The sequence below is a fragment of the Gymnoscopelus microlampas genome (genome assembly GCF_963454915.1).
Source record: "Gymnoscopelus microlampas genome assembly, chromosome: 7".
In the NCBI taxonomy this organism is placed as follows: Eukaryota; Metazoa; Chordata; class Actinopteri; order Myctophiformes; family Myctophidae; genus Gymnoscopelus; species Gymnoscopelus microlampas.
In genome coordinates this window covers 47,019,232-47,046,643 of record NC_139944.1, presented here as the reverse complement: position 1 = coordinate 47,046,643, position 27,412 = coordinate 47,019,232, and the positions used below count along the sequence as shown (strand labels likewise).

The 27,412-nt window shown below is 41.7% G+C and overlaps 1 protein-coding gene across 6 annotated transcripts in view; it reads right to left on the bottom strand.

Moving 5' to 3' along the window:
• Positions 1-5,262: 5,262 nt before the first annotated feature.
• The window catches only part of ampd2a (adenosine monophosphate deaminase 2a), a gene marked incomplete at its 5' end in the record, with an annotated part of 57,569 nt that continues 35,419 nt past the window's right edge, over positions 5,263-27,412 (bottom strand). For 4 of the 6 annotated variants that reach the window (XM_084062351.1, XM_084062353.1, XM_084062354.1 and 1 more), the window contains 17 exons: positions 8,536-10,418; positions 10,675-10,785; positions 11,718-11,891; positions 12,448-12,568; positions 12,985-13,148; positions 14,018-14,144; positions 14,351-14,514; positions 15,035-15,166; positions 15,821-16,015; positions 17,216-17,345; positions 17,788-17,877; positions 18,599-18,740; positions 19,080-19,266; positions 19,679-19,790; positions 20,821-20,889; positions 24,647-24,777; positions 27,273-27,403. In XM_084062351.1, coding sequence (XP_083918477.1) covers positions 10,197-10,418; positions 10,675-10,785; positions 11,718-11,891; positions 12,448-12,568; positions 12,985-13,148; positions 14,018-14,144; positions 14,351-14,514; positions 15,035-15,166; positions 15,821-16,015; positions 17,216-17,345; positions 17,788-17,877; positions 18,599-18,740; positions 19,080-19,266; positions 19,679-19,790; positions 20,821-20,889; positions 24,647-24,777; positions 27,273-27,403 — 2,402 coding nt within the window. In that variant the 3' untranslated portion in view covers positions 8,536-10,196. Of the gene's footprint in view, positions 7,555-7,617; positions 10,419-10,674; positions 10,786-11,717; positions 11,892-12,447; positions 12,569-12,984; positions 13,149-14,017; positions 14,145-14,350; positions 14,515-15,034; positions 15,167-15,820; positions 16,016-17,215; positions 17,346-17,787; positions 17,878-18,598; positions 18,741-19,079; positions 19,267-19,678; positions 19,791-20,820; positions 20,890-24,646; positions 24,778-27,272; positions 27,404-27,412 lie in introns of those variants that run through there. The other 2 variants (XM_084062350.1, XM_084062352.1) reach the window with 2 other exon arrangements.

Sequence of the window (27,412 nt, the reverse complement as noted above, 5' to 3'; positions counted from 1 at the left end):
TTGCCTGAAACGTACTCCTAACAGGTTTTTGGGGGGACGATTTTGGCCTCCACACTTAGTGATTATTTCGGATTTAACTTTCGTTTCGGTGGTGACCAACTTTCGTTTCGGTAGTTTGATTACAAAATGTAAGTTGTGTAAAAAATAATCGGACTATACTAAGTTGTTATTTGTTTGTTTAAGTCAGGCTATACTCTACTCAGAGTCATAAGTTTACAAAATGTACTAAAGTACAGTGAACGTCTGTGCGGTTTGTCTTCATCACTGAAAACAATGTACATGTAAACTGATATCATGTGCAGTTGGGGTGAAGAAACACAACCATTTCACTCCTAATAATACCTATTTGATTTGACATCCTGACTTGCTGCTGTAGCTGAGGCTTGAACCTGTAGCCTGCGGCTCACTAGTCAGTGATTCTATCCATTCACCTACAGCTATTTCCTTGGAATCTGCGGTTCTGAAACTTTTTGTTGTCAACCCCCCAAATTGACATGTATTTGGGCAGTGGACCCCAATGTGAAAAGATGTAGTGTCAGGGCCCCCCATGAAAAAGATTTATATTTATGCTGTAACACATTTTTTTAAAGTTATTTGTCTTGTTTGTTGTTCAAGTCAAAGCACCAGGGAGGCTGTACTTGTCAGCCATCTGTTAGCTTAATGGGTTGAGACGCAGTATTCATGATCCAGAGGCCATGAGTTCAAATCCCATTGATGTCTTTCCTATGATTCTTTCCTTTGCAGACTGGCTTCCAGAAGATCAACTGAAAAGTACCAGGAAGGCTGTACTTGTCAGCCATCTGTTAGCTCAATGGGTTGAGACGCAGTATACATGATCCAGAGGCCATGAGTTCAAATCCCACTGGTGTCTTTACTGTGATGCTTTCCTTTGCAGACTAACTTCTAGAAAAACAAGTTAAAACCACCAGGAAACCTATAACTCTCAGCCAACAGCATAGCTCAACTGGTAGAGCGTCTGTCCAATAACATGACTTGACTTGACTTGAGTGGGTTCGATTCCCACTCGAGTTAAGTGTCCCAGGTAACTTGAGGCAACGGATAAATTGACTGATATCCTTAGTGATGCTTCCCTTTGCAGACTAACTTCTAGAAAAACAAGTTAAAACCACCAGGAAACCTGTAACTCTCAGCCAACAGGTTAGCTCAACTGGTAGAGCGTCTGTCCAATAACATGACTTGACCTGACTTGAGTGGGGTTTTTTTTTATCCGTTGCCCCAAGTTACCTGGGACACTTGACTCGAGTGGGAATCGAACCCACTCAAGTCAAGTCAAGTCATGTTATTGGACAGACGCTCTACCAGTTGAGCTATGCTGTAGGCTGAGAGTTACAAGTTTCCTGGTGGTTTTAACTTGTTTTTCTAGAAGTTAGTCTGCAAAGGGAAGCATCACTAAGGATATCAGTCAATTTATCCGTTGCCCCAAGTTACCGGGGACACTTGACTAGAGTGGGAATCGAACCCACTCAAGTCAAGTCATTGGACAGACGCTCTACCAGTTGAGCTATGCTGTTGGCTGAGAGTTACAGGTTTTCTGGTGGTTTTAACTTGTTTTTCTAGAAGTTAGTCTGCAAAGGGAAGCATCACAGTAAAGACACCAGTGGGATTTGAACTCATGGCCTCTGGATCATGTATACTGCGTCTCAACCCATTGAGTTAACAGATGGCTGACAAGTACAGCCTTCCTGGTAGTTTTCAGTTGATCATCTGGAAGCCAGTCTGCAAAGGAAAGAATCATAGGAAAGACATCAATGGGATTTGAACTCATGGCCTCTGGATCTTGAATACTGCGTCTCAACCCATTGAGCTAACAGATGGCTGACAAGTACAGCCTTCCTGGTAGTTTTCAGTTGATCTTCTAGAAGCCAGTCTGCAAAGGAAAGAATCATAGGAAAGACATCAATGGGATTTGAACTCATGGCCTCTGGATCATGAATACTACGTCTCAACCCATTGAGCTAACAGATGGCTGACAAGTACAGCCTTCCTGGTACTTTTCAGTTGATCTTCTGGAAGCCAGTCTGCAAAGGAAAGAATCATAGGAAAGACATCAATGGGATTTGAACTCATGGCCTCTGGATCATGAATACTGCGTCTCAACCCATTGAGCTAACAGATGGCTGACAAGTACAGCCTTCCTGGTGCTTTGACTTGAACAACAAACAAGACAAATAACTTTAAAAAATGTGTTACAGCATAAATATAAATCTTTTTCATGGGGGGCCCTGACACTACATCTTTTCACATTGGGGTCCACTGCCCAAATACATGTCAATTTGGGGGGTTGACAACAAAACGTTTCAGAACCGCAAATTCCAAGGAAACAGCTGTAGGTGAATGGATAGAGTCACTGACTAGTGAGCCGCAGGTAACAGGTTCAAGCCTCAGCTACAGCAGCAAGTCAGGATGTCAAATCAAATAGGTATTATTAGGAGTGAAATGGTTGTGTTTCTTCACCCCAACTGCACATGACATCAGTTTACATGTACGTTATTTTCAGTGATGAAGACAAACCGCACAGACGTTCACTGTACTTTAGTACATTTTGTAAACTTATGACTCTGAGTAGAGTATAGCCTGACTTAAACAAACAAATAACAACTTAGTATAGTCAGATTATTTTTTACACAACTTACATTTTGTAATCAAACTACCGAAACGAAAGTTGGTCACCACCGAAACGAAAGTTAAATCCAAAATAATCACTAAGTGTGGAGGCCAAAATCGTCCCCCCAAAAACCTGTTAGGAGTACGTTTCAGGCAATTTAGAGTTGATTGGTAGTACTTTGTAGTGACTTTTTTGGTCCCTAACACCACAAATGGTTTACATACTCTTTACGAATGTCTTACGCATCATTTGCTTAACATGAATGATAATTCTAGTAATTGTTTGGTGTCTGCATTCATGAAAGCCAGGTAGTTTGCAACAGGTAAGGAGAAAGTCCACATTAACAGACAGTCATAAATGATGAACTGTCTTCACTTTACTGTAGGGCACATAATAACATGTACAAAGGATTTATAGATATTTTAGGAATGTTTTACAAAGCATGTTAAACATGAACAAACACATTAACAGACAGTTGTAAATGATGAACTGTCTTCACTTTACTATAGGGCACATAATAACATGTACTAAGGATTTATAGATACTTTAGGAATGTTTAACAAAGCATATGTTAAACATGAACAAGCTACCAATAGCTTGTATATATTATGTAACATCAGTTACAAATGATTTAATAATCATTTACAGATGTATTATACATGGCTTATTCATGAATAGTTACTAATACCTTTATAGATGATTTGTAACCGTAGTTATAAAGGTTTTAGTAATCATTTACGAATGTCAATAAACAGGTTGTTAATGATTTGTTAATAGTCTACAAACTGCTTATAAACGTTTATAAATGCTTTAGAATTGGTCGTTACAAATGATTTAATAATCTTTTACAGATGTATATAAATGGCTTATTCATGAATAGTTCACTACTTACTAATACTTTACAAATGATTTGTAACTGTAGTTATAAAGGTTTTAGTAATCATTTACGAATGTCAACAAACAGGTTGTTAATGATTTGTTAGTAGTCTACAAACTACTTATAAACGTTTATAAATGCTTTATAACGGGTCATTATTGTAAAGTGCTACCATTTTTGTTTTTGACACAATGGTGTCACTACCGAAACGAAAAAAAATTTACAAAGTCCAGAGCTCGATGAATGTTAGGGACCAAAAAAAAAGTCACTACCAATCAACTTTAAATTGCCTGAAACGTACTCCTAACAGGTTTTTGGGGGAACCATTTTTTTTTCTCGTTTCGGTAGTGACACCATTGTGTCACTTCCGAAACGGAAAAAAAATTACTAAGTCCAGAGCTCGATGAATGTTAGGGACCAAAAAAAAAGTCACTACCAATCAACTTTAAATTGCCTGAAACGTACTCCTAACAGGTTTTTGGGGGAACAATTTTTTTTTCGTTTCGGTAGTGACACCATTGTGTCACTACCGAAACGGAAAAAAAATTACTAGGTCCAGAGCTCGATGAATGTTAGGGACCAAAAAAAAAGTCACTACCAATCAACTTTAAATTGCCTGAAACGTAGTAGATTAGTAGGCGATAATTCCAATATTCACTATAGGCCTACACTCCTCATGTTTAAGCCTAACGGAATTATATATTTATGGACTATATAAATTGTTTAAGAAAACTAAAAAAAAAACTATATAAATTGTATATATTTTTGGACGACTTGTGCATTTAATTTGTCGGCAATACTTTGCCACGCTTTCTCCCTGGATCCATTTATTGCGGCCGTGTTTCCTTTCTTGCTTATTATACATTTTAGTTCCTCATATGATTCCGGAGAGACATCTAATTTCTCTTTTGGGTCTTGAGTCAAGACCCAGGCTCCCGGGGAGACATCAAATTTCTCTTTTGGGTCTTCTTGAGTTGGGACTTAAGACCCAAAAGAGAAATTTGATGTCTCCCCGGGAGCCTGGGTCTTGACTCAAGACTCTTTTGGGTCTTGAGTCTTGGGACCCAAAAGAGCTTGTAGATCTGCTATTTTTGAATAGCCAAAGCTAAGTGGTTAAAACTGATTGTGACACTATCAGTGGCATACCCACCGTAGAGGCAGGAACTAACCCTAACCCCTAGAAAATGAAGTAAAAGACTGACTGAAAAACAGGCAGTGAAAAAAACACGGACCATCTCGCCAGACTTTGTCAAACCTGCAATTGACTTAAATCCAGGCTTATTTAATTCTCCTTTCATGTAATAGGCCCCAGGTGTCACGAAACACTCTTTGCATGTCAGAACTGTATTGTGTTCAGAAAAGGGTGTATGCATTCCCTTTCTCATTAGTGAGATTCATGTACTAAGTCCTACAAGAGCTTAAACATATCTACTCAGATTGTTTAAAATGTATGCATGTACTTTATCTGTCAGTGTTGCTTATTTACTATCATTGTCAATGACTATACTATATATTATATAATTAGAATCTAATCAGATCCCATGTCAGGCATATTCTGTTTAAACCATGATGTAATGTAAATGATTTCCATCAACATGTCATATCATATTAAGTTGATCTATTGCAATACATTTCCCACTGAAGAAAATTGTATCACCTATTCTGAATGTTCTGAAAAAGATTCTGGAGTAAAGATCAGATATTCCTTTTGGTCAGTGAATAACCTTATGGAACAATAAACTATTGTACGATGCAAACATTTAATGAATAAACATGCTTTATTTAATTCTTCAGACATTACACATGAACTATCAGAAGCATCTCTGTAAAACATTGGCAACTAATTTCAAGCCATGAATAATGACTACAGATCACTGAACAAAACAGAAAAAAAGAACTCCAATATTGTGTCCCATAATATGATGAGAAAAAAATACAAGTTGAACACAAAATGATCCATTATATGAGCATCAGGATACTTGTAATGATTGTGAAATTAGAACATGAAAATACATCAATATGTAATATGTCAAAGAAATACAACTTTAATTAAAGGTACACAGTGACATGTCCCTCTGTGAACGTAATATTTTAAGGATGTGTTTTTTGGTGTGGATAAACTGAGTACTGAACAGCAACTACACAGTAAAAAGCCTGTGTTAAAAACTAGAGTGTACAAATGTAACCAAAAACTATTTGACACTACATTTGTAACCTCGGTTCAATTACCACTGAGGCTTTTGCTGTGTAAATGGTTCTCTGTGGTGAATGACGTGTGCTGTTAAGGGCCATTCACAATTAGCCCTATAACTATAAAGATAACTATAACTATATCGTTCACTATTGTCATTTCTTTTATAGTTGGTGTGAACTCTGCCATCCACTTGACTTTTTTAAAGTCAAGTTGATTTTTAAAACAATTCTTTTATAGTTATAGTTATACGCTAGTTATAGTGCTCAGTGTGAATGGCCCTTTATTCATTAGGATATACAAACTGCACAACAGCGAGGGGCAGCTATAGACGGGCAAAGAAAGGTGTATAATGGTGAGGTAGGGTGCACAATGCTGTGCATGCCACACACACAAACTCTGGTGCAGTAAATCCATCAACAGGCAACACAGGTAAAACTGAGACTGTACAAAATGAGTAATTCAAAAATAAAGAGATGGGAGCAGAGTTCCATATTTAGATTCTTCTATTCCGGTGGTTCTCAACCTTTTCTGGATCAGGGCCCCACTTGAAAGAAATATTTAAAATGTTCGCGCCCGCCCAAACACGGCAGCCTATTCTTTTTTTCAGAGCATGTTTATTTGTCTTCTGGCTTGGATCAAAAGGAACTAATAATTAAGTTCCTACTGTATTTATCGATATTGCAATGAAAACAATTTTTTCAAAGTTACATTGGTTAGCTAAGTACATTTCAAAGTACATTGGTTGGCTTTTTTTTTTCAATCATGAAAATTTGTGCAAATTGTTGAATATGTGTATTTTTAACTCAAATCTTTGTTTCTGGGGGTCCCTGGAACAAAATATTTTGAGATGGGGGTGCGTGGCCACATTACATATAATTTTGAGGGCCCTCGACACGAAAAAGGAACATTGAGTGGAAATAAACAACATGAAGCAAATAAAAATGGGAAACGTATGAAATATCGGGTCTGATTATTTTTCAACACATAAGAATAGTAATAGCAGAACTTCTTTACTTCTGCTTTCGTGACTAAATATCAACTCACAATGATATTTGGTTTAAAATCTAAAACATCGATAAATCGTTTGTATAAAATCTCTTATCTCTATAGCCTTACAAAAATACATTTTGTACAGGAAAACCAATGATCACACTTGGGGTTAATTTATACTTTGCCGCTCGACCCGTTCGATAAGAGTTGCTTGACAGAAATGACAGTAGACCCTTGTCTTAAGGCTTGTTTGACTAAGTATAAATCAGCCATTACTTCACCACACAAAACTCCAGTGCCTCATTTCAACACTGAGCAGCTACTGTATACTTTCCCGTATTCTTTCCTGAATTAAGAAAGATTCCAATTCATTCGCCCAAACAATGCTTTTTCTTTCTCAAAATAAACATGTACATGTGTATAATAAAACACAGTATGTTGGACAAAATACCTTGTTATTAATACAAAGGCTGACACGAATAGGATGTATTCTGTTTTACATTTTCTCAACAGGACACTGTATGGTAGCCTACTGTGTTATAATCGTACTATTTCAGATCTGTAATCTTGGCATCAAGTATCACTTTTACAGTAGCAACAATATTCAAAGAACGCTCACAGTTTGATGGACACTTTATGGGAAAAATGTCCATTGACAGGGAAAAGGTTGTGATAACACGGATGCAGTGTTGATTTCGACGATTAAAACTATGGCGAAAAATGTTCGGCGACTACCTTTTTTCACTGACGAAAACTAAATAAAAACTAAGCTACTCAACAAATAAAAACTAGACTAAAATGTTACTAAAGTAATTTTATGTTTGGTTGCGCTCGGGTGTTGCGCTCTGAAAATAGCCGATCTACAAGCTCACAACGCGTCGCGCTGCGACGCGTTGTGAGCTTGTAGATCGGCTATTTTCAGCCTGCAACCAAGTGTAAAATCAGCCATCACGACGCCATCAAGGCACCGCCAAAATACATTTTAGTCGACCAAATCAACTGTGGATTTAGTCGACTAAAATCTTATGACATTTAGTCGACTCAAACTAGACAAAAACGAAAACATTTCAGATGACTAAAATATGACTAAAACTAAATGGAATTTTATTCAAAAGACTATGACTAAAACTAAATCAAAATTTGATGTCAAAATCAACACTGCACGGATGAGACATGGAATTGTAGAACACAAAGATCCCAAGTTATGTTTTGGTGATCGCAGCTTTTTGGGTGAGATTCACGAAATCCCCCTGAGGAACCACACTGATGATGGACCAGCGTCCCCTTCATGGTTCACTTCCACAGGGGGAACAACAGAGCACTTTTTTTTTACTGCTGGACCAAAAGAACGATTACAAGCGTCTGTCTGTCGGACGTGACGGCTGGCCCAGCAGGATTACATTTACCGCTTTACATTACAGCCCACTGTAAACAGCTTCTCCGCGTCTCTTCCCCATCGGGTTCCATGCAGGCATGCACTACATGATAGAAAGCACTTGTAAAAGCTACAAAGAAATGTGTTGCTCTTCACTGGAAGGCTTAGGTATAGAGACAACTGTAGTGTACACACACCAAGCATGCAGCCGGGCGGCTTGGTGTGACTGTGGACTGTTATCACAACAGCATATAGGTAGAGATGTACTCTATGTTTGTTGTTGGCTGATAAAGACAAGACAACGTTTACATGACAACGGCTTACAGACAGACAGGGCTAACAGTGGCCCAAAAGCTCAAATCAAAAAGGCACTAGAAAGTCTTGGCTTGGTGCATACAGTGCACTGCATGCAAAGGGAAGAACAGCAATCAACGTTTTCACAGTGGGCCCCATTGTTTTGTTTTTTTTTGGGGGGGGGGGCCCACTTTCCACCAGGGCCAGGGGACTGGATGGGGTGGGATCAAGGCCCATGCACAACGTGGTGTACAAGGTCCATATATATATATATATCTCTAATGGACACAGTGAGGTAATGGTTGGGGCTGCATTCACCCATCTCTATGTATGCTCCCATGAGCTGTGGTTAAAGCAACAGCCTCTCCACATCACATTGCCTCGTCTTGCTACACAAATACATCTTCAGACACATACCTATTATGGTAAAAATCCACTCTGCTCGGTTGTATAATAAAAACTAATGTCATTTTCTATATTCATAGCAAAGTATTTTGTTTGTGGCTACAAAATAACTCTCGATTAACTGATTGCTTCATGGAATGTTTGCGGTTGACCACAGGAAGTCGGCTCCTCTCCTGCGAGAGGGCACTACTGTAGGTTCTGCTGGCTTTCCCTCCCTTCTTATATAGTTCACAGCAAACGTACTGTAAAATCACAGACATGCTGTGTGTGGGCTCTTAGCGAATAGATCTTCTTCTGCTGCTACAACAAGCACTGTGACAGCTGAGCTGATAGCTGGCATGGCAACACGCAAATAAAGACGGCATCTCCTCTTCTCCATTTCAGCAGTCACTGTTCTGTAACTCAGCCTTTTATGACAGACAACTCCACATTATGAGATGATTCTACATGAAAATGGATCGGGGCGCAGCTTAACGTGAAAACCCCACTTAAAGAACGCATTGTGCAGGAAATGCAAACCTTCAACAACAACAATCCAGCTGCAACAGTCCTATAACTTGTTGTCATTCCATTTCTGGAGATGCTGTGTATGCACTAAGCTTGGTAAAGGCAGCATGAATGTGAACTTTAACAAAAGCAAATTTCACAATGAGGTTGCCGTAAATCTCTGCATGTGCCTCTGCATGTGTTTACGTGTGCATGTCGGTGAACTGTTATGTCAGTGCTTTAATATGCCTTTGCAATACCTGTGGTGGGGGCTAAAAAACATGCCATCAGATCACATCAGCGTGTGACATAGAGCCATTCGTTGATGGGCCAACGTGGCTTTGGTTTGGCTCTATACTAGGTCTGCTCCCTTTTTCTCCACATTAAACATCTTCGCAGAAAATAGCCGATTTACAAGCACACAACGTAACACGTTGTAAGCTTGTAGATCCGCTATTTTTTTTGCAGAATGTTTGCCACACAGAATAGGGAGGCGAGGCTTAAAGTAGTTAAGTGAGAGAAAACAACTATCTTATTGTCTCCTTTTGCTCCATGCGCAATCAGAGAACGACCCCAGATAGGCAGGGTCACCCAATGCTGATTGAGACCGAACATGTCACACTGAGCATTAGAGAGACACATACAGGTGAAAACAGAAATAGAAACTGGGGTAGAAAGGTTCCCCTAGAGAAGTACAAGGTTGAATACCCTTCATTAAAACTAGAAACACAGGCAGGCAGGTTGAGCACTGAAGAATCCTTCACTCATTGCGATTGTGAGTGTGCAATGTATAGAGAGAGAGGGGGGAGGGGGTTGATCAGAAACAGGTAGAGGAGCAGCTTTATTCTCATGCCTTAATCTCCTGTGGGGTGTCATGCTGGGATGGGATGGGATGGGTGGGGGGGGTTGCTAAGAGACGAGGAGACGATGATGGTCGGTCGTCGTGGCTTCAGCGCTGTCCGGCGGCGATCGGGGCCATGGACAGCGTGTCCTCCTCGTCGATGGTGTCCAGCTCCTCCTCCGTGCGCACGGCGTGCGTGATGAGGTTGAGCTCCTCGCATAGCGTCTCGCTGCGGTACGCCACGCGGATGTCGGGGACGTTGGTGCGACGGATGTCGTTGCTCACGGGGCCCTCCTGCCCGTATTTAGGGCCCAGCCAGTAGCTCTTTGCCTTGAAGGTATAGGAGAAACCGTTATGGAGGAGGAAAGTTATACACGACTCTGGAATGAGACACACTAGCTCAGTGGTTTGCAAACTGTTTAACTCAAGACACAAAAGAAAAATGTGACGTGAAAATAGCAGATCTACAAGCTCACAACGTGTCAATTGGCGCCACATTGTGAGCTTGTAGATCGGCTGGTGATTGGGAGGTGAATTGGCATTAAGATATACATGTGAGGAGAGCAGAACAGCTGCTATATGTTACCTTGTGTGAGAAGCCACTCATGAGGACACTGTTCCTTGCCAGCTCACACATGTCACAGGAACTCAACTTCCACACCTGTGCTGCAATGCTGTACTCCTCCATCAGAGGTTCCTGTGGCCACGCACGCACGCACGCACGCACGCACGCACACACACACACACACACACACACACACACACACACACACACACACACACACACACACACACACACACACACACACACACACACACACACACACACACACACACACACACACACACACACACACACACACACACACACACACACACACACACACCAAGAATACATTTGAATAAAAAAGAAAATGCAAAAATCTTCAAACATTTTCCTAAAATGTCAGAAATGTCAATGTGCTGCATTGCGACACGTTGTGACCTTTTAGATCTGCTATTTGTCATGCGACTAAGTATATAATACATAATTATATAATACTAGAGGGTCGGGGCGCTGCGCGCCCCTCCCCCCTAGCCGCTGCGCGGTGCTTTGTGTTTGTTGGTCTCTATAATATATAAAGCCATAATAGGAGATGTTCCCAATGGAGCTATGCCCAAATATGGAGTGTGTTGTCTGACCTCACTTGGGTCTCGTTGGGCGGTTATATAAAGCCATAATAGGAGATGTTCCCAATGGAGCTATGCCCAAATATGGAGTGTGTTGTCTGACCTCACTTGGGTCTCGTTGGGCGGTGGTCGGCGATGACGCTAAGGAACAACATGGCCGACTGTAATGTTGTGAGTTTGTGTTGGCCGCAATTAATTATGCTGCGAGGGGGCAGATGTGTGCTGAGCAGTATGAAGTGGCCTACAGACTGCGCGTAGTAATTCTGCACGTTGTGGCGTGTCTTGTTAGTGACATTGATATGTTGTTTTTGTGTTTAGTCCCACACAGTGGCAGTTTTTTTTGGGGGGTTTTGGGTTTAGAAATGTATATATATATGCTTGTTTCTCTCACAAAATCTGCCAACACTGCTGTGCTGTGGTCTTGGTGGCGTCTGAAGTGGATGGGCACTGTGTACTGACCTTGGTGAAGTGGAACTGGAGGGGGTCGTCGGTGGACAGGGAGATGGGCAGACCTCTGGACAGGTACTCTGGCAGTGGGTTACGGTGGTAGCTCAGGAACAGGCTGTTGTTGCTCAGAGGGGACATGGCGATGCCCACCTGGGCCAGGTAGTACAGATACTGCAACACAGGGGCCTGAGGGGACACACACACACAAACCACAGATTATTATTAGAGCCACAAACACTCAGGGGTCCAAGCAGAGAGAAGTGGAACTGTTAACCACTTTGAGCCATTTAGACCTGGAGAGCCTATACAAAACTGTGTCCGGACCCCACATGTTTGAGAAGCACTGCTCTAGACCAGTGGTTTTCAACCAGTGGTCCGGGGACCACCAGTGGTCCTTGAGGGAGTAACAGGGGGTCCCCAGCGAAATGAGTTAACATAAGCGCCACAATCATTTTAACCGCTTAGCTTTGGCTATTCAAAAATAGCAGATATACAAGCTCATAGCGCGGCACCGAGTGCCGCGCTATGAGCTTGTAGATCTGCTATTTTTGAAAAACCTTGAAAAAGTGTGCATATCTATGAATATTTATGTTTTTTTTAAGCAAAAATGAACTGATATCTTTGCTTTTGGCAGTCCCTGGCACAAAACATTTTCAAGTGGGGGTCCGCAGCCAAATGTATAACAATTTAGGGGTCCTTGGCATGAAAAGGTTTGAGAAGCACTGCTCTAGACACTCCTGACCTTTCTGAGCAGCAGTCCATGGGAGATGTTCTCTGACAGCATGAAACCTGACACCAGGTGATGGATAGGCCCCGCCTCCCCACAGTGAGGCCGCAGTACGAAAGTGTTGAAGCCCCGCCTCCTGTTATCGGACAAACACAAGAAACGTTGTCAAGGTCTCTGGTACACAGTACAATCCTTTCAGCTGTTCATTTAATGACCAGCTGAAATTAAATATATATTTTTCACACATTTAGAGCATATCCGTGGTCATAACGGGGGCACAGTTAACGGATGGATGCTATTTTTGCACAACAAAGTATAATACAGGCCTAAGTGGTTAATCAAACCAAACCATTAGGTCAATTATAAAAAACCTCTATGAGAATGTTTTCGTGTTGAAGAATTACATGAGAAATAAAATAATACAAAAACATTAATAAAAAAAAGAAACCCACTATTTCATTAACCTACTTGATACTGCCCCTGATGTAAAAAACGTAATTAAAAAAAAAAAAAAAAGGTTTTGAGTTTTCGACTGGGCGCTGCCTACAGTACCTGCGCAGGTGGTTGAGCACCGTCATGTTGGCGTAGGTGTAGTAGAGGTAGTAGGAGTAGGGAGGGTTGTGCTCGTCGGCCCAGTTGGCTGGCAGCGGGCTGTCCAGGTTGAAGATGTGATGCTCGGGCTTGGACTCGTCGTCCACACTGTCGAAGCCCACCACCTAATAACACACACAACACAGGCATGATTAAATCATTCTGAAGACAGAAATAATTATGTAAAAAAAAAATAGAAAAAGCTCTGCAGATTGCCTTTGCTCTTAGATTAGTTAGATTAGTAATTTAATTCTGAGAGGACCCGTTGAGGTCAATCTTTACATTGAGTTATATTAACCCTGGATTTTACTGTTTTTTCCTTCAGAGAGCGATTGGTCAACTCTACTCTCAACTCAACTCTACGTATATTAATGAACAATACATACAGTATCAATGTTAAGTAAATACACCGGACTTAGCAATGATGCAAATTTTCATCCGCAGTCCCGACAAAAGAAAAACATTAAAACACGCAACAATAGAGTACAGTACATTACACATGGAAAACAGAACAGATACAAAAACAGAGGTACTAAACAGGTACAAAAGTTGCAAAGTATACCTATTTATGGCAAAGACGTTTTTTTTACTTGACTCTAAAAATAGCGTTTTATAGAACAAAAAAGATATACTACTGCATATACTAAAGTAAGTTGTTTATAATGTGCAGTATTAATTACAGTACAAGTAGTTGCAGGATACTGTGTTAGATAAAGTGCAGGATTGATTATGAATGGAAGATTGGTTATCAAGTAACCATTTTTTTAAGATTGTGTATGTAGTGCTTGAAAGATGTCAAAGTAGGACAACCTCTTATGGCCAATGGGAGATTATTCCACGTCGAACAACCCTGTATTGATAGGACATGTCCGAATGTGGTTCGCCTGCGATGCATTTCACAGTGCCCCTCAACCCTAGGCCAGGCTTGGGTACATCAACGGTACAGGTCTTTGGTACAGTATGGTCATGGACTGGGGGGTGCGGTCGTACTCACATGCTGCAGCAAGAGGTGCAGCTCTGGGTGGCTTTGGGGGTTGATGGTGGCCTCAAACAGAGGCATGAAGATGTTCTCCAGCATCTCCTGGAAGTTGGCCAACTGTTTCTTGGTGTGGTACACGTCACTGCAAAGGGGGTCAAATGTTGATGCAATCAGAAACCCACACCCAGCCACTGTGCAGCAGAGACATGGAACGTTGCACCCAGGGTATCTGCACACTTCTAAAGTACAAATGGTATGCCTTTTAAGACCTTTTTAATACCGCTATAAAGAAAACAATAATACCATTAGGAGAATGATTGTGCTGTGAAGAGGAGGTTCTGTACTCACAACAGGCGGGGGAACTGGATGAGCCAGCGCACGTTGTCGGAGTAGACGCGGTGGTTCACGGCCCACTGACCCAGCTTGTCCCACTCGTCACGTGAGCGGCCGTATATGGACAGACGCAACTCCGAGTTCTGGTACTTGCTCTCCTCCAAGTCATACATGACCTCCTAGAAAACACAGCGAAACAATGGATGGGGCAAATGTCAAGACATTTTCATGTCAAAGATTCATGTCAGAAGAGAAGATCTTAAAACAACTGAAAAATAATTCATTTTTTTCCCAAAATGTTTCGAAATGTTTAAGAAAATAGCAGATCTACAAGCTCATGTGATGCGATGTGAGCTTGACTTGTAGATCGGCTATTTTCAAAAAGCCTAAGTATAGAAATACTGTAGGGTTAAAGTTGTCCAACTGATTTTGATACTATATTAACAAATTTAGCTGGGGACCCCCTGGAAATCCATCAAGAACCCATGGGGGTCCCCCATGTCAAGGAACCCCAAATTGATATGTATTTGGCCACAGACCCCCGTCTGAAAATGTTTTGTGCCAGGGACCACCAGAAGAGAAGGTTTGTGTAAAATTATTCAAAATGTTTTATTATTCAAAATGTTCCAAACATTTTTGAATAGCCAACATATAACGGAGAACCACTGGTGTACTGTATATGACCCAACTGTTACACACCTTGACGATGTGTGCGAAGTATTTCCCCTCGATGTGGTTGTCAGTCTTGATGAAGATCTCTCTGAGGATGGATTCTCCGATGGGGTTGTACTTGGCGTTGAACTTGTCAAAGCGATGGAACGTGTTGCGGTCCTGAGAAGATGAAGGTAAGAAAGAAGATTGAGAAGATGTCTGGCATTGTTAATGCAATATAACTAACACAACGTGAATGAAAAACCTAATTGAAAAAACACATCCCCCTCACGTATTAGAAGGAACCAGAACCAAGGACAGGTGTTTTCAATGAATTTAACGTGGTTAAAATGGAGTTTGAAGTTACAATGGGTTTGTGTAGTGGAATATCAAATATTTAAATCAGGGGTCTTCAACAGGGGGTCCGGGACCCCTAGGGGCTCCTCAGAGCTACTATAGGGGGTCTGCCAAATCTTTGTGTGATAGGATTTCGTTTTTTTTTACATTGACCACTTGAACCCTAGAATTCCTTTTCTGAGGGGAACATTAGCCGAAAATAGCAGATCTACAAGCTCTCAACGGCTCGCACTGCGAGGCGTTGAGAGCTTGTAGATCGGCTATTTTTGGCAAAGAGGCTATAGGTGTAGAGGGAAAAAATAGCAGACTAAGTAAAAAAAATAAAATAATCTGAAACACAATTTTATACAATATAGAGTAGGGGGTCCCTGCTTCAGGTCCTTGGCCTGAAAACGTTGAAGACCCCTGATCTAAATACTGAATCAAGCAACTTCAAAAAACCGAAATGCTAATGTGGCCCTGCCCCTGGCTCCTCACCGCGTGCATGTCCAGAGTGTCTACGCTCAGGTCGAAGGCCGTCAGGTTCATGGTCTCGAACACCTCCATGAGGGTCTGTCCGCGGCCGCGCTCTATATGGACGATCTCCTTGGGGAACTTCTTCATGGCTCTCTTGATGAAGCGCAGCAGGTGCTTCTGGTTCATGCAAGAGGACGCGTGTATGTGCGTGTCCACCTGGGGGGCAAATCAACACTGTGAGTAGCACGCCTCCTGGATCGCTACCAACACTCCATATAGGAAGGCGCTATACCAGGGGTAGGCAACTGAGATAAGCCTAGGGCCAATATCACTCCCAGACATTCCATCGCGGGCCGGGCCTCCCCGCGCGCGCGTGCATGTGCGTGCACAACACGCGCGCGCGGGCGCAAAATTTTTCGGGTCTAATTCGGGTCTAACTCGGTCTAATTCGGGTCTAATTTGGGTCTAATTCGGTTCTGTTTGACCAATATAAATCAACATTTTTTCCGGTTTAAATATCAGCACAGGCGATTTTTCTGGTGATTTTTTTTTCTTCTCCATTTTCCTCTAATCTAGCTATAAAATGTTATAAATCCTTTAAAATGCATCGTGTTTATGAGTGCATGATTTCAAAAGTGGGTTCAAAATCAAAAAATATTTTTCTAAAAAAAATTTTTTTTTTTTTTCAATTTTTTTTTTTCTCAAAATTATCTCACGGGCCAGATATTATTTCTGGGGGGCCAATTTCGGCCCGCGGGCCGCCTGTTGCCGACCCCTGCGCTATACTATAAAATAAAGAGACATTATCTCTGATATCCTCATCTATCATCAACTAGTAGATGCTGTTGGGGGAGCAAAGGATAAACTCCTCTCCAATGAGCCAGTTAACCCATTAAGACCGGGAACGCATCTGTGTCATTTTAGATTTCTTTGGCTATTCAAAAATCTTGGAAAATGCAATGCAATACAAATCTTTGAATATATATATATATTTTTAAAACTAACATTTGTAACTCAAATCTTTGCTTCTGGGGATTCTACAAATGTCTTCTAAATCTCTAGTTTTTTTTTTTTTAATGTTGCAATAATATCAGTGGGACCGCCCAAAATTATATGTATCTGGCCGCGGACCCCCATCTCAAAATATTTTGTTCCAGGGACCCCCAGAAGCAAAGATTTGAGTTAACGATGTTTGCTTTAAAAAATATATATATATTCAAAGACTTGCAAAAATGTTCAAGATTTTTCAAAAATAGCAGATCTACAAGCTCATAGCACGGCACTCGGTGCCGCGCTATGAGCTTGTATATCTGCTATTTTTGATTAGCCAAAGAAATCTAAAAATGACACAGTTGCGTTCCCGGTCTTAATGGGACATTAAGACATCAGCAGGTGCTGCTATTGTGTGACCCTTGCCTTGCGGATGTTGTAGAAGTCTCGGTGAGGAACCTTCTTCTGAGCTGCCAGCTCCTTCATCTCATTCAACAAGATGTGCATCTGGAATTTAGAGCTGAGGTACTGTAACCGTCGGTAACAGAAGGATTTCCTGTGAACACCACGGGCAGAAAAACATGTCATGTCAAAAATGTCAAATGTCAGCTAACCAATCAGCGCAGATAAAGTGCCTACACCATGCTGATTGCAAGCAGCCTTATTGCTGATGGAACTCAGCATATATGGACTAAACTCGGCCACCAAACACAGTGGCTGCAAATGAAGTGTTAAAATCATGGCTGAGATGAGTTTATCTGGGTACAAAAAAAGCCAAAACACAGAGCGTGAAACAGCGACCATTTATGGTTCACAGAACGGTTGCACGATCGTGAGCCTGGGAACCAGCTCCCTCCCCATGCCGGGAATCCCTTGCTTGCCAGGGAAAGTTCTCATCGACAGTACTGTTCTACTGTTCTGATCCATTTATTCAATTAAAGTGTGGATGAAATGCTGTTCTCTTATTGTCTTTGTGAATAAAACATACAAACACTCACACTGGTCCGTTGATAATGAGGGCCATCATGACGTTCATGTCTGCAATGTACTCCTTCAGGTCAGGGTACGGCAGGTCCAGTTCTGTGCTCCTGGATATGAGAAGCACATGGTGTTGTTGCTGTTATAACTGGTCAGGAATCGAATCGCAGCCCTAAAGCAAGTAGTAACTAGGAACTGGCTCTACACCTTCAAGTCCACTGCTCAAAAAATGGAAAGAAACAGTACAGGAAATATTCTAAATGGAGAGAATAACATTTAGAATTAGAAACAATGAGCCTGATTTTAATAGAAGATGGAGTAAATGGCCAAATTATGGGGCCGTTGACTAAGTTGGGGAATGACTGATGAGACCCAGCACCGACTCCATAACGGAAGCTTGGGCTGTGATCTTTTATATTAAGATTATTTAGGAAATAAGAAAATTAAAGAAAATTTAGGAAAAAGGATCTTAAGAACTGACATAAAAATAGAGACAACCAACTGTTCGCAACATAGAGGACACACATCCCCCCGCTTATTTGTATTTCTTTTATTTTTAAGTTATCATAATTAATATCACTAGTATTATCAATACTAATTTAGCATTAGTATAATTTGCTTTGTTTGACTTGTGTAATTATGTTTTTTTGGTTACTGCATTTATTTTAGTGAGTAACAGTGGGTGTATAGAAAATACAAAATGAACCAATGTAATATGAATAACTTGCAATAAAAGTATATCAAAAAACTGGTCAGAATCCAAAGATTGGACTTGAAAAACAAGTTGAATTTTCAACATAGAAGCCACCAACATAAATGAGCACCACTGACTTATCCATGGAGTTCTTATTGGTGTAGACGTGGATTACTCCGTCCACCATCTTGCAGCTGTATCCCGTGTCAGCGGGCATATTCTTGGGGTCCTGATTCTCATAAGGGTGCGTCTCCGAAACAGGGGGGTGAACAGGGGCATCTGGGAGAGAAGACAAAACAATCTGTCTGATTACAACATCCGTGTCAACCAAAGCTTAATTCTTGAAATTGGCAGATTAACCGCATGACCACTAGTGTCCCTATTCTGTGGCGAACATTTGCCGAAAATAGCCAATCTACGCGTCGCAACACGATGCGTTGAGAGCTTGTATATCGGCTATTTTTGGCAAAGAGATTTGGACAGTACAAGAATTCAAATTAGATAAGATAGCAGGGCCTCAGAATTACACTAGCAGAGGTGTCAAGGGTGCTGAGGTTGTCGGTTCATTCATGCACAAGCATACTTGTCCGTTTATGTACGCATGGGGCACACACACACCTGCATCTACAGGCGTCTCAGGGATCTCCTCATAGAGGTTCAGGTCCAGGGCTCTCTCTCCCAGCTCCCGCAAGGAGTGAGCTGTTGTCTTGCAGAAGTTCTGCATGGACCGGGCGATGTACTTCTCCCGTATGAACAGCGCCTTCACCACACACTTGGCAGCGTCCACCAGGTCAGTGAAGGGCACCTAATAACACAAAAAGGAAAGCAAACACTACAGTATATAATATATATACACAGGGTTCCCACACATTTTAGCAATGCGTTATTTACCCATTAAGGCCTGAGGTTCCGATTCTACAAAATGTGTTCTAAATCCTAACAGTTTTTTGAAAAAACATATGTTACTATATCAGTGGTTCTCAAACTTTTTCATGTCAAGGAAAATAGCCGATCTACAAGCTCACAACGCGTCGCCGACTAAATCAACAGTAGATTTAGTCGACTATAATCTTATGATATTTAGTCGACTAAAACTAGACAAAATCTAAAACATTTCAGATGACTAAAATATGACTACAACTAAATGGAATTGTATTCAAAAGACTATGACTAAAAATAAATACAAATTTGCTGTCAAAATCAACACTGGTCCTCACCCCACACTTCTCCTCTCCAGATATTGACACACGTTGGTACTCCCTCTCCATCGGCGCCGCCCTCTCCCTGAAGCCATCATCCACAGTGCACACGTCCTTCTCATTCATTAACCTTAAAGTGCAAAAATAGAGAGAGAGAGACGGATGTGGAGAGAGATGGGACAAAATGTCAAAACAAGAAGACAGATGGCAAGCAAAAAAGAACAGAGAATAGAGGCAAGATGGGAGTAAAGACTGATTTATGTGTCATTGTGCTCCGGTGTGGCATGGTGAAAATAGCCGATCTAATCGACAAGCCCAAAATGGGAGTTCCGAGATTATAGACTGGCTATTTTTGCCACGCGTCACTGGTGCACAACAACGTATATAAATTAAGCATAAGACAAAGAATGTGTGATATGAAAGGAACCAGATATTTGCAGTACAGTTCGGTTGTGCTACGTGCTTACATGAGGCTACCTACAGTATAAGGTTTATTAACGACCAGAGGCCTAAACTTGAACCCATTAAAACCAGGAAAGTTAAAGATTTTAGCGTTGGCTTTTAAAAAATGGCAGATATACAAGCTCACAGCGCGGCACGAAGTGGCGCGGTGTGAGCTTGCTATTTTGGGAAAAAATATCTTGAAAGTGTATAATGCTGACTAATTTTGAATTACGAAAAAGTTTGAGAACTACTGATTTAGAAGGCATTTGTAGAATGGGCCTCAGGTCTTAATGGGTAAAACCACCTTGTCTTTGAGAGCTAGTAGTACCATTATATCATACTGTGGCTATAACGAGGACAAAAACTAATCTCTCCAATGAAAGAGGAGCGGAGAGCTACAGAGAGAGACAGACAGCAAAAGAGCATGGTTACCTGTTTCCACTACCATGCTATTACCATGTATCACCAGCAGAGGGCAAACACAATGCATTGGAATGTACTGATGGATTACATGGCCTTGGTCAGAAATACAAAGAGAGAAGTGCACTTAAAAACTAAGTATTAACAATTCAACAGAAACTAAACATTGTATATACATAACATGCAGACATAATGTAACACTCTGAAGTCAAGACGAATAGTTTGCCAGGAGTACCTTTGAAAAAGCAGAGTAAACAGAACATATTTTTACTAGTACTTGAAGCGGCTTCACTCACTCCAAGTCTGCGGCGCTGTCGATTTTCATGAAGTCCTGCTTGGCGCGGAGCAAAATCTCTGGCTCAAGCCTGGGGTGATATGCAGTGGGCACAGGAGCAGCATGGCAAGGCAGGAGGCAGGGTGGGGGGAGGGGGGGGGGGGTGAATGACAGGAAATTAAAGAGAAACCAAGAAGACAGACAAGACAAGACAAAATACACACATAGACGCAAGAGCAACAGAAGACAACACCCATGTAAGCGTAGGGGGGTTAGACAGAGGGGTGAAAATAAATAAAAAGGTTAAGACAGGAGACCGGAGACAGGAGTCAGGGTGATGGAAGGATGGAGGGTGAGGGTGACACAAAACAGAAAAATGCCGTTAGTTAGTGGAGGCACACGCCAGGGGCGTCACGGCCATTCACTGTGCGTACGACGCGACACCCTCACTCTCACAGATCTGTGATTTCATACCCCCCCACTTTAAAAAAAAATATATATTATTTTTTTTGGATAATAAATCGGTCAAATCAGGCAAAAATAAGAATTAAATAACCTAACCCTAAAACCGAAATAAAGTAACCAAAACACCGGAAAGAAACTTTCAAAATCCGCCAAAAAAAAAACGCATTTTTAAAACAATACAAAATTCGTTTACATTTGACAGTTACAAATGTTCGCTTGAAAAAAATGACATGCAAAAGATTTGCAAAAAATAGCAGATCTATTTTTTCAAAAATAGCAGATCTACAAGCTCATAGCGCGGCACTCGGTGCCGCGCTATGAGCTTGTATATCTGCTATTTTTGAATAGCTAAAGTATAAAATAAGGGGTGTAGTCCACCGAAAGTCCACCCCCCCCCCACCTTCTGAGAGCCTGTGACGTCCCTGGCAGGCTGGCACACGCTGATTTGACAACAAAGGGGAACCCCGCCAAAGAGGTGCCAGATCACACCCACCCAAAAAGATTGGCTTAGTGGTGCAGATACCATCACCCTATAGCAACTCAAGACTTCCTAGACATTCGTGGGTAGAACAGGCTGGGACAAAAGAAAACGTGTGCTGCTTGCTGACAGCCGGGCCGGCCTGGTTAGCTTCTGGCTGCATTTAGTTTAGTTTAGTTTAGTTTAGTTTAGCACCGGAACTGACCTGTTGGAAAGTGTCGAGTGCACACGCATGGAGTGGAGCCATGACTGTTTGTAAAGGTGGGTGGTGGGGTGGGGGGGTTGTGTAAATGTATAGGGCAGTGGTTCTCAAACCTTTTAAATTTCAAGGATCCCTTTAACAACCCATTTAGACCAGTGGTTCTCAAACTTTTTCATGTCAAGGACCCCCAAATTGACACTTATTAGCCCGCGGACCCCCATTTGAAAAGATATACGATACGATAATACGATACGATAATACTTTATTGTCAGTTTGCACTGAAATTTGTCTTGCGACCCAGAAACAGCCATGTATGCAACATATAACAGTACACACATTTGACATGACACAAGAAAACAACAAAATACAAATACATACATAAAGACATGCAAAGACAAGAGCAATGTCCACCACTCAGCCTACCCCTGGCTTATAACTCCTGATTAAGCCTCAATGTCGTCTGATGGACAAAGGACCTCTTCAGTTTGACCTTATTGTATGTAGGAACACTGTATCTCCTTCCTGAAGGCAGCAACCTATATTCTCCATACAAAGCATGGCTAGTGTTTGAAGTGATATTCCTTGCCAACCTTATCATACTGTTATCATACGTAGATGTATAGAGCCTCTGAAGTGGTTGTCCAACAATCTTTGAACAAATGTTCACTTGTTGCAGCAGTTGTGACTTTAAAGCTACAGACAGACATCCATACCAGGTGGTACTACAGTACTGCAGGACACTCATAATAACAGAAGTGAAAAACAAAAGAAGAATCTGTCTACTAGCACCAAAAGATCTCAGACGGCGAAGGAAATAGACTCTTTGTTTTGTCTTCTTACCCACTGATTCAATCTGGTCTTTCCATGACAAAAGGTGGTCTATTACTACTCCTAGGTATGTATACGAACATACCTGGTTGATCTGTTCACTATGAATAGTAATAGGGGATCTGTGTATCTCTAGTGGGGCACCAAAAACAATCTCTTCTGTCTTTTTTGTGTTAATGATAAGAGCGTTGTTATCACTCCATTCCACCACCTTATTTACTCTGTGTTGGTGCAGTCCAGGATCACTGGAACTATCCAAAAGAGAAATCAAAACTGTATCATCAGAGAGAGATATGCCACGGACCCCCTCATAGGAGATGATTTTTACAGCTCTAGCAGTCAATTCTCAACCATTTTAATTGAAGGACCCCCAGTTTTGCATGCATAAGGCTACGGACCCCTATTTTATGGCATTTCTATCTCTGGGGCCCCAATTCATATTGTAAAATCAATGTTCATTTAACTCTGAGAGTGTACAAATGGAACCAAATGGACCCTAACGGGTCCATTTGGTTCCATTTGTACACTCTCAGAGTTACAGACACATAAGGATCAATTTGGTCCCTCCTAACTATTCATTTGGCTGGGGACCCCCTGGAACCCCATCAAGTACCCCTGGGGGTCCCCGGACCCCACTTTGAGAACCAATGATTTAGACCTGGAAAGCATCCGTGTCATCTTAGATTTAAGCTTTTCAAAAATAGCAGATCCACAAGCTCATAGCGCGTCACGAGCTTGTAGATCTGCTATTTTTTTTTAAATCTTGAAAATGTGTGCAAATCTTTGAATATGTATTCTTTTAAAGTAAACATTTTTAAGTCAAATATTTGCTTCTGGGGGTCCCTGGAAGGATTGATATTTTGAGATGGGGGGTCGGTGGCAAAATACATATAATTTTGGGGGTCCTTGACATGAAAAGGTTTGAGGACCTCTGATATAGTGACATAAGTTTTTCAGAAAACTGTTAGGATCTAGAAGACATTTTGCAGAATCGGCCTCAGGTCTTAAATGGGTTAATTCTGAGAGTGTACAAATGGAACTGCATGGACCCAGTCTGAACCCCCTCAAGGAACCCTGAGGGTCCCTGGACCCCACTTTGAGAACCACTAGTATAGGGCAATAATATACTGTACAAAGATCGAAGACTTATGCTGCGGTGCGTGTGCGTGTGCGTGTGCGTGTGTGTGTGCGTGTGTGTGTGTGTGTGTGTGTGTGTGTGTGTGTGTGTGTGTCTTCTACATACCATCTCAGAGTTGGGCTATAGGAGCAGACTATTTGTTTTTATATTTGGCAGTCTAAGACATACCCACAGACTGGTTGTTAGAGGTTTCCAACAACTGGGGATGCCCAAAAAGGAGGCAAAAAGGCGTAGTATAGTGCTGTCTCTGCTATAATTGGCAGCCGCCACATATGGCACATACTCTGTTACTTATATCCATAGAGTATTGAGTGACATGCTCATTGTATCATGAAGACATATGCCATGATTTTGTGAACGTAACCTTAACTGTACCTTTAATATTTGTGTCCTTCAGTGGTGGAAAAAGTACTCACATGTTTTACTTGAGTAAAAGTATCAATACTGCAATGTAGAAATGCTCTGTTGCAAGTAGAAGTCCGGAATTCTAAATTTACTTGAGTAAAAGTACAAAAGTATTTGTTTCAAACTGTACTTAAAGTGCCAAAAAGTAAAAGTACTAAAATGTTTGAAATTAGCAGATCTACTAGCTCACAACGCGTCGCGATGCGACGCGTTGTGAGCTTGCGCGTGCGCGCGTGCGTGCGTGCGTGCGTGCGTGCGTGCGTGCGTGCGTGCGTGCGTGCGTGCGTGCGTGCGTGCGTGCGTGCGTGCGTGCGTGTGTGTGTGTTCCCTACTTGATGTCCTGGCTGATTTGCCGCTCCAGGCGGTGGCGTCTCTCCTCGAGCTGCTCGATGGGGCTGTCCTCAGGGAACTCATAGGGAGCGCTGCGCATCTCGCTCTCTGCCATACTGCGAGTGAACAGCTCCTGGGTGTAGAAAAAACAACCATAACACAGTATGTCATCCACACAGACTCCTGTGCATATACACACACACTATCAGTGCGGTAAAGTAACTAAGAACATTTACTAAAGTACTGTACTTAAATACAATTTGGAGGTCTTTTTGAGCGGTGCAACCGCTCCTATAAGAGGGTTTAGGACCCATCCGTGGTGAAGGTTTTTCTTTCCGTCGTGAAAATGTGTCTTTCGCTGTGACGCCATGCTGTGGAAAACACGCCCATAGGCTAAGCTTTGCAGGACGTGCTGTGATTGGCTAGCGAGACACATGATGAAATTAACTTCAAACTTCGCAGACGCGCTGTGATTGGCTAGCGAGACGCATGATGAAATTAATAATAATGTAAAAAAATCACACCCTGTGTGAAGAGAGTGGTGCCTTTGATGAGCCCCGTATTGATGTTGTCATCAATGTTTGTTTATTGGACAGACAGACATACATACGGACGGACACACGGACAAAGTCAGATATAGGAGTGGTTGGCACCACTCAAAAATGTAAGCACGTCACTTTGCAGGATGTGCTGTGATTGGCTACCGAGATGCATGATGAAATTAATAACTCATAAATAGCACCGCTCACTTCACACTGGGTGTGACCAATACTTTTACTTCTAAAATATCCGAGTAGCCTACTTCTTCCACCACTGACTGTATATACATTTTTCTATCCTGTGGTTTTTTTTCTTTTCTTTTTTTCTCTCCTGCTCTGAAATACCACTGTTGGTCTATGAAGCTTTGAATGGTTTTTAGGGCCAAAATACATTTTCTGATCTTGTGGGATATCATGAATAATCCAGATCTCTGCAGGTCATCTGAGGAAAAGGTCTGCTTTCTGTCCCTAAAACCCAAAATAAACACGAGGAAGCAGCAGGAACAAACTCCCAATAAAACTGCAGGTCTGCTGCCACTCTTATTCATTTTAACCCTTTAAGACCGGGAACGCATCTGTGTCATTTTTTGATTTCTTTGGCTATTCAAAAATAGCAGATATACAATCTCATAGTGCGGCACCGAGTACAACATATGTTGTTCCAGGCCCCCCCCCCCCCCAGATGCACAGATCGGAGTTAAAAATGTTTGCTTTAAAACATATACATTCAAAGATTTGCACAAAATGTCACGATTTTTCAAAAATAGCAGATCTACAAGGCACTCGGCGCTGCATGTCTCTCCCCATCTCACTCTCCACGTTTTCTGTCCATCTCTACTATAGTCTATAAATAAAGGCATAAAAGCCTACAAAACTATATTTAAAAAGAAGAAAAAAATCACACCCAGTGTGAAGTGGGCGGTGTGTCGTCATCACAACATGACTCACTTAAAAAAAAGAATAAACGACTTTTTTTTAAGTCCATACTGCTAATCATAGGGCTGCACATGTGTCATGTGTTTAACTAGCCAATCACAGTCCTGAATTTGCAAAGTCAGCCAATCACATTACAGCTAGTGGTGATGACACTAGCTGTAGTGTGATTGGCTGACTTTGCAAAAGTATAGATTTGCATTGACTGTGGAAGGGTTAGGGGTGTAGACTGCGTTGTAGACTATTGGCCAATCACGGTGCAGGATTGGTCAGTGTCCAAAACTCACTTATGGGGGGCGGTTACACCGCCCCAAAAAGCAGCACTATGTAGTTTGGGGTATCAGTGGCCACTTTGGACAAAAACATGGCAGCCAACATCTTTGACTTCATTACCCAAGAGTCTCTGCGAGCATGTCCGCGGACACGCTGTGATTGGCCAGTCTCTTTGACTGGCAGTTCTGCCTTGGTGCCGTGGCAAATTCCAGGATGAAACTCATCGCCTCCCCTATACAGTAATACAGTCAAGCCTCTAGCAGGGACCCCCCCCCTGAGTCTATACATTTATGGAAGGATGATTGTTTTTGCTTAACCCATTAAGACCTGAAGTTGATTCTACAAATGTCTTCTAAATCCCAACTGTTTTCTGAAAAACGTATGTTTCTATGTCAGTGGGTGCTCAAACTTTTTCATGTCAAGGACCCCCAAAATGTACTGTATCTGGCCACCGACCCCCATCTCAAAATGTTTTGTTCCAGGGACCCCCCAGAAGCAAAGAATAGAGTTAAAAATGTTCGCTTTAAACAATATATATTCAAAGATTTGCACACATTTTCACGATTTTTCAAAAATAGCAGATCTACAAGCTCGTAGCGCTATGAGCTTGTATATCTGCTATTTTTGAATAGCCAAAGTGTAAAATAAAGCTTTTTTAGCTCAAATGAAAAAGTGACACAGATGCGTCCCAGGTCTTAAATGGGTTAAACATGTAACTTCATAATTTTGTGGGACATAATATGCTATATAGCTGTTAAAACGTTACATACTGCAGTGCTGCTGTTAAACTCCTACTATTAGGTTCTTATCAATTGTTCTTGTATGAGACTCGTTGTGTCTCTGCCTTAGTGCATTGTGTTTGAAAGCAACACTCAGGTCTTACCTCAGCGATCTCCTTGTACTTCTCGTCCATGAATGATCGCACTAGGTCAGCTTCCAGGTACTGAGAGATGGGGGTCCCTGGTAGGGATCTCTGGGGCTTGAGGGGCTTGGGCGCTGTTGCACCACTCAGGTCTGGAGACA